This window comes from Pyxicephalus adspersus, chromosome 7 (genome assembly GCF_032062135.1).
Source record: "Pyxicephalus adspersus chromosome 7, UCB_Pads_2.0, whole genome shotgun sequence".
NCBI classification, from domain to species: Eukaryota; Metazoa; Chordata; class Amphibia; order Anura; family Pyxicephalidae; genus Pyxicephalus; species Pyxicephalus adspersus.
The window spans coordinates 389,784-396,542 of record NC_092864.1 but is presented as its reverse complement, the minus strand read 5'-3'; the positions used below and the strand labels follow the sequence as shown (position 1 = coordinate 396,542).

The 6,759-nt window shown below is 44.6% G+C and overlaps 1 protein-coding gene across 1 annotated transcript in view; it reads left to right on the top strand.

Moving 5' to 3' along the window:
- Nucleotides 1-1,300: 1,300 nt before the first annotated feature.
- The window catches only part of PAQR4 (progestin and adipoQ receptor family member 4), a gene marked incomplete at its 5' end in the record, with an annotated part of 14,915 nt that continues 9,456 nt past the window's right edge, over nucleotides 1,301-6,759 (top strand). The window contains 1 exon segment of the mRNA XM_072417029.1: nucleotides 1,301-3,288. Coding sequence (XP_072273130.1) covers nucleotides 3,123-3,288 — 166 coding nt within the window.

Below are 6,759 nucleotides of genomic sequence, written 5' to 3'. Positions count from 1 at the left end.
GGGACACCAGAGAGGGGGGTATATTACCTCTTCTATTACAGGGAACAGAGGGGGGGGGCAAGGGACACCAGAGAGGGGTATTTTACCTCTTCTATTACAAGGAACAGAAGGGGGGGGGACAAGGGAAAAAAAAGAGGGAGGTATAATACCTGTTCTAAAACAGGGAATAGAGGAATAGAGGGGAGACACAGGGACACCTTAGAGGGGGTATAATACTGCTTCTATTACAGGGAAAAGAGTGGGGGGGGAGACACTGGACACCAGAGAGGGGGGTATAATACTGCTTCTTTTCCAGAAAGTCAGAAGTTGTCAAATATCCTCTCTTTTTATGAGGAAGTAAATAACAGGTAGACAGTGGAGTGGCAGTTGATATAGTGTACTTGGACTTTGCTAAAGCATGTGACACTGTACCCCACAGACGGGTAATATGCAAGTTAGGGTCAATAGGTTTAACATCAGCACCATGCGGCACAGGTCGCTGATTCCATATCACCGTACTCCCACTTGTGTTTCTTGTAACGATTCTTTTCCATTCCCAGCACACAAATAACAATCATTATGATGATTTCTGGGCTGTCGCCATACCATAGGTACAACAAATCTCACACTTTTCAGTTTTCCATTTTTCCCCTGACGTAGACACTCTATACAAGTTGCATACCATATGGGGAGCCCAATACTTATCTTGGGGCCCCAGTTTAATACCAAAGTATCCAAGATATGCTTGTTTCACTAATACTGTAATGTTTCTTTGTTTTTGCTGAGAATATTCACCACAAATGTAGCAAAATACATTTGGGTCATTTAAACAACTTCTTCTTGAAGAACACATATTTAAAAATGTATGAATAAAAAGGCAAATAAAAGTTTCATGAAAATAATGCTACATTTAATATATAAAATGCAAAACATCGGTGTAAATAAAGATTGAAAATAATATGCTGTGTAACATTTGTTGGTAGAATCGTCTATTCCGCTACCTGTATCACAAGAACTAGGGCCAACTCAATGAAACCAATGTCATTTCTGGATTCAGCAGACTTGAAAAAAACTGGTTGGCATAGAAAAAGTCATGTAAGCCTAGCAGAGGAAGATCTCACTGATATAATCTTGTTGCTAAAGACAACGACTGCACGTGGTGGCAGTCTACCTATGGTTGTGTATTTGGCAAGGGGTAACAGATTGGTAACCTTGCCCCCTGACGGCCCCTCAACAACTTACTGGTGAGTGGATTGTTGCTAAGCCTGCTGGAAAGTCTATGCGCAGGGTGTGGGATGAGAGGGCGTTCATCACAGGCAAGGCCTGACCCAGAATTCCATCCTCCATGCAGAGACATCACCATCCAGCGGAAAGACTCGATCCAGAATTCCCCTCAACAAAATCTTTTCTACTGTCCTCCCAATTGACTGAGAGGGTATTTCAGGGTCTGAGACATCCATACATTACCCAACTAGAGCTAGATGCATGGCAGGGACCTACATGTAGTGAAGGTCATTACCACATTCTTCAAATTGGCAAAGACCTAAAGGAAAAGACACCCTCTCTGTCTAAGTTGCTATACCTACATATGAGAGAGCATCCTATGGGGAGAGACATCTCCATTTTCCCAAATAGGCATAACTGCGTACCATTAATAATTCTATGGTGAGAGACATTCCAACACGTTCAATGTACATACAGCTCCATACTAGACACTGTTCTATGGTAGGAGACATCCCCACTTTCTATAATTAGGCCTAGCTATATAATAAAGACCCTCTCATATTAGGAAACACTCTATATTCTCCAACTAGATATAACTACATACCAGAGACAATCCTTATGGTTAAAGACATCCCCACATCCATCTAGACATAGTTACATACTAGAATTTTCCCAATGGTGAGAGACATCACTTAGCTACATACTAAAGACCCCTCGCATTTGCCAACTAGTCCTAGCTACATGCTAAAGACTAATAGTGACAGACATTCCCAAATTCTTGGAAGTAGACCTTACTGCAGACCCTCTATAGTTGGAGACATTTTCACCAACTATATATATCTTCAATGTTATCACAAGATACCTCACCATTTAGTTTTCCCAGAGATAGCTAACAGTCTAAAAGTTTGCATTACATGATGTGGGTCATCTCCATCCTTTTCTGACAGCTACAGACCCGGGGACACCTTCCTTCCTGGAGACACCGTGATTGTGAAGACCTGCGGACACCTTCTTCCTGCTCGGATATCATTGTAAAGTGTTTGGGGTCACAGATGAGCAGGGACTGTGTGGAGCTGTCAGTCATATGTCGTGATTTTTAGAAGGGGACAAACCTCTGACTGTGAGCTCCATCATCTAGACCTATAGACCACCCCTCTGGATTTGATGTACTATATGATGGTGTGTGGATATCAGCCGGAAGTATCTCAGTGTTTGTGGTGGGGAAGGAAATGTTGTACTTTGTGTTGCTTTGCACAAGGCAGCAGAAACATGAATGACTCTCCAGGAAGCAGAATGTCCTGTGTCATTATGTGAAGTTGTAGCTGCTGGCCAGAGACTTCCTGCTCCTCCATTGTACAGGTTACAAAGTGGGGAATTGTCCTGTGTGTGTGGAGCTCATTGATTGGACACTCACTGACTTTCCAGGAATGAGTTCTCGTGACAAGTTTGTGAAGTGGATGCAGTGCGGGGCATCATCCCAGGCAGAGAAAAGTTGGATATGATGTCACTGAATGGAGCTAGTATGGAATTCATCAGTGTGAGCGGCTGTGAATGAGGAGGCATGACAAATATTTGTGTGTGCGTTAGATCGCGGCATTCCTGGTGACCTCCTCACGGCTTAGTCTCAACTTGCAGCTTGCTAATACCAGTAAGCAGACTGCATAGCATTCACAGCTTAAAGCCTGTCCGAAGTGTCCTGACAAGTTACCCCGTACGGGATCGGAGGACAGAGACAATGGACCTCTATATATTCTGCAATGTCACATCTAGGACATGAATATCCTTACAGGTGGAGAAGAAACTGCTGACATATCCAAAATACTGGTACATGTGGAGCAGCTGCTGCTGGTACGTTACTCGATAAGACTGCACTGGGAATCCTTTCTGTACGGAGGACAGGCCTATTCCTGCGGAGACCCATGGCGTTTCTGAGCGGTCCCCGGCTGCTGGACTGGGCCAGCTCCCCCCCTCACCTCCAGTTCAATAAGTTTGTACTGACAGGGTACCGTCCTGTGGCCAGTGGAGCGGAATGTATGAGGAGCTTATTCTACCTGCACAATGAGCTGGGCAACATCTATACACATGGTGAGAGCTGGCCAACGGCCATGTGCTGTGCATCTTCTGATGTGTGCTGTGCATCTTCTGATGTGTGCTGTGCATCTTCTGATGTGTGCTGTGCATCTTCTGATGTGTGCTGTGCATGTTGTGTGTTGCTGGGTTGACTGGCTGCTGGTTTGTCTGCTGTGTGCAGCACTGACAGGTCAAAGGAAAGAGCGCTATGTACAATGTCTGAGCGAGAGAGCTCAGAGGCAGAAACGTGTCATTTTATTGTCAGTTTGCCATCCTCTCGTCATTCCCTGTAAATCTTATTCTACTGTTTCATCATTACGGCAAGTTTGTCCTCATTGTCGCCTGTATATTTATTACACCATCTCATTATTACTGCAAGCTTGTCATTCTTCACTCTGTATTCATATTTACAGCAAGCTTGTCATCCTTATCCTCTCATCATTCACTCTATATTCATAATTACAGCAAGCTTGTCATCCTCATCCTCCCATCATTCACTCTATATTCATAATTACATAATTACAGCAAGCTTGTCATCATTGCCCCCTTCAATCTACTGTCCCATGGTTACTGTGAGTTTTTCATCCTCCCATGGTTGTCCTTGTTAATCCCTTTCTATTATCCTGTCATTGCTGCAATCTAGTCATCCTCATCCTCCTATGATTGTCAGCCATAATCTCATTTCACCATCTCTCATTAATTAGGAGTAAGAGGAGGCAAATATAAGCACAGTGTGTAGGTATTTAGTACAGTAACGTGATGATTCACTCATACTACACAGGTGAATTGTTGATGAATTTGCATCTACTTTGAGTTCGTTATTCAAGGTGCCAAACAGAATGATCTCCAGACAGGAAGTTGTGTCAGGGAAATCCTTTACCAGCATCATTCTCCTACTTTACATGTTGCCAGGCCCTAAGGGCTTCCCGCCCATGGCAACTTCTGGAATCAACCAATCACAAACTTCACACTCCTCTCCGTCCTATGTATGTGATCTATCTCGGAGTACAGATGTTTCATATTTACATTGCTGGGCTGGATTTGGTGTTTCAGGCTCTCATATTTGTGACATTGAACCATCTGTGTCCCCTCCAGCACGGAGCCAATATCTACTGTGTCAGGAAAAGGTTGATTTCCGAGTATAAAGTCCTGAGAAGCTTTGGGGGGGAGGAGCTGGGAATAGTAATGTTTTTAGTAGTGAATCCCTGGCACCTCCATCATGGCTTGCATGCTGTATACCCCCCATATGGGACTGTGTGATGGAGGGGCAGCTTTCGTTGTGCTTGCAGTGTGAGCGATTCTTGAAAGTTGAGCCTCTTCTGTCATTGGACGGAGCCTCCAGATAGCTGCAGAGATGGAGGGGGGAGGCTGCTTACTCAGCACCCGCACTACAGATACAGGCGGACTACTCAGTGCTTACCTTGACCTGAAAGTTTGGCAGTACTGGTATTGTGCTGCATATCTGATATATAATATATGAAATCTTTGCACCATCTATGAGTTGAGATTGTAGTCACCGAGTGACTGAGGGCCAAGGTTTCTTTTGTTTCCTTTTATAGTCTAACCTGCAATAGGAACTGGAGAAGCTGATTGGCTGCTAAAGAGGTACAGCTGTCCAGATTTACGTTTACCCTGAAATTTCTGCAAGGTTAGATGGCCTGGCCGACACCATAGATTTATAGGGATAGTTTGGTTGGGTGCAGACTATGGGCCTAATTTAATAAAGCCCTCCTTTTTCATAAGTAATGCTGGGTGATCCAGCAAACCTTGAATGGATTTCTTAAAAGTCATGTGCTATTTGTTAGCAAATGTTTTAATCCTGGACCAGATCTGTTCCAGGTTTGCTGGATCACCCAGATTCACTGATGTATTCTCTCCAGCCTTGGAGAGCTTTAATAAATCAGGCCCACTGGGGCAAAAGCTAAAGGAATCTTTCCTATCTGGATCTAGATACCTGGAAGATTGTATATGAAGTGGCAGATGGTGGAGCCCAGCTTAGGAAAACTAAGTGACATTTGACTGTGATACCTCTGCATGTGTTTGCTCTCACATTTTCCCTGAAGGTCATCTCTGCTTCTTACCCTATTGTGCTCCAATGGCATTGCCCAGTCTGTTATAGGTGTTCTATATGTGCCCTGGGTATCCTAGCAGGGGGATTTGCCTTCTCTGAATGCTCCTTGGACCAGGCGATGTCCTTCATTCCCCTCGTACGTAGTTGGTGTATTGACTGTAACCTTCTGAATATTCAAAGAGAGAACCGGCCATTATTTCGGAAGTGATAACTAGAGCCAGGCTCCTGGAGAAGGGGGTGGGGTGTGCTGGCTGTCTGGAGGTCATGGTGGCTCTCTGTCCCAGGTACCTCCAGGCTTCTTAACTCCAATCTTATTATGTGCTTACACAGATAACCTTCCCAACGTACGTCAGCACACCAACGTCCCCCACCACTGAGCTACATCCCACAGAAGATTAAGGCCAGAATATGGAGGGCATTGCTAAGTCAGCTTCTCAGACAACTATGGAGGAACATGGCAGCTTCTACCATGGCCTGCAACCTATTAGGTCGCCCAGGGGAGGGGGGCACAGTGTACATATCTTCCAGGGAATTGCTGCCCTCCATATTTGCAGCAATGGCCAATATTTGGAGCTCCGTGAAGTGCACACCTTGTGTAAATATCTGGTTCCCAGCTCATACAACTTCCTATTGTGTGTGGAGATATGTAAATATTGCATGTCACCTGCAAGTCCTCTGAGGGTTATTTGCACAGTGACAAGGGTAAGTCAAACTGCCAGATTCAGCCAATTCAGAGCTCAGCTCTGTGTGGTTTCTTATGGTGGCAGGGAATCTACAAATGGAAAAATATTACTCCATCCAGAATGGGGATTTCCTCTGTGGGGTGATCACATATCTACATATTTCCTTGCGGAAGGACCGCAGTTACAGCAGTAGGGTCAGGAACCACATGGAAAGGTCTCCCCTGGAGTCCCCAAAATATATTGGAAGTGAGTGGGTGACTCCACCTATAAATAGAACATTTGATTTGTTTCCTATTTTTATATTTGTCTGACAGCCCCTCCAGTGTAGTGCTGTCAGTGCAGGATTCCTTCAGGGTAATTATGGTTTTAGGTCACCCCCTGTTAAACTGTTATCTGTCCAACTGTCACCGCCTGTTCAACTGTGGTCTGTAGGGATCTGTGGTCCGTGCAGGAAATTCATTCCACATGTATGGGCCGAGCATCATAGAGACAACACAAAGCTACCATGTGAGGCTCACTCTTCCACAAAGCGGGTCACATACATCAGGACACCATGTGGGAGTCACCCCTCCAGCAGGACAAGACATACCGTGTTTCCCCGAAAATAAGACACTGTCTTATATTTTTTTGGGCTTCCAAAAACACACTAGGTCTTATTTTCAGGGTAGGTCTTATATACTTTTTTTAATGAAAAAAAACACTTACCATATTCCCAAATTCCCCTTCTGATCA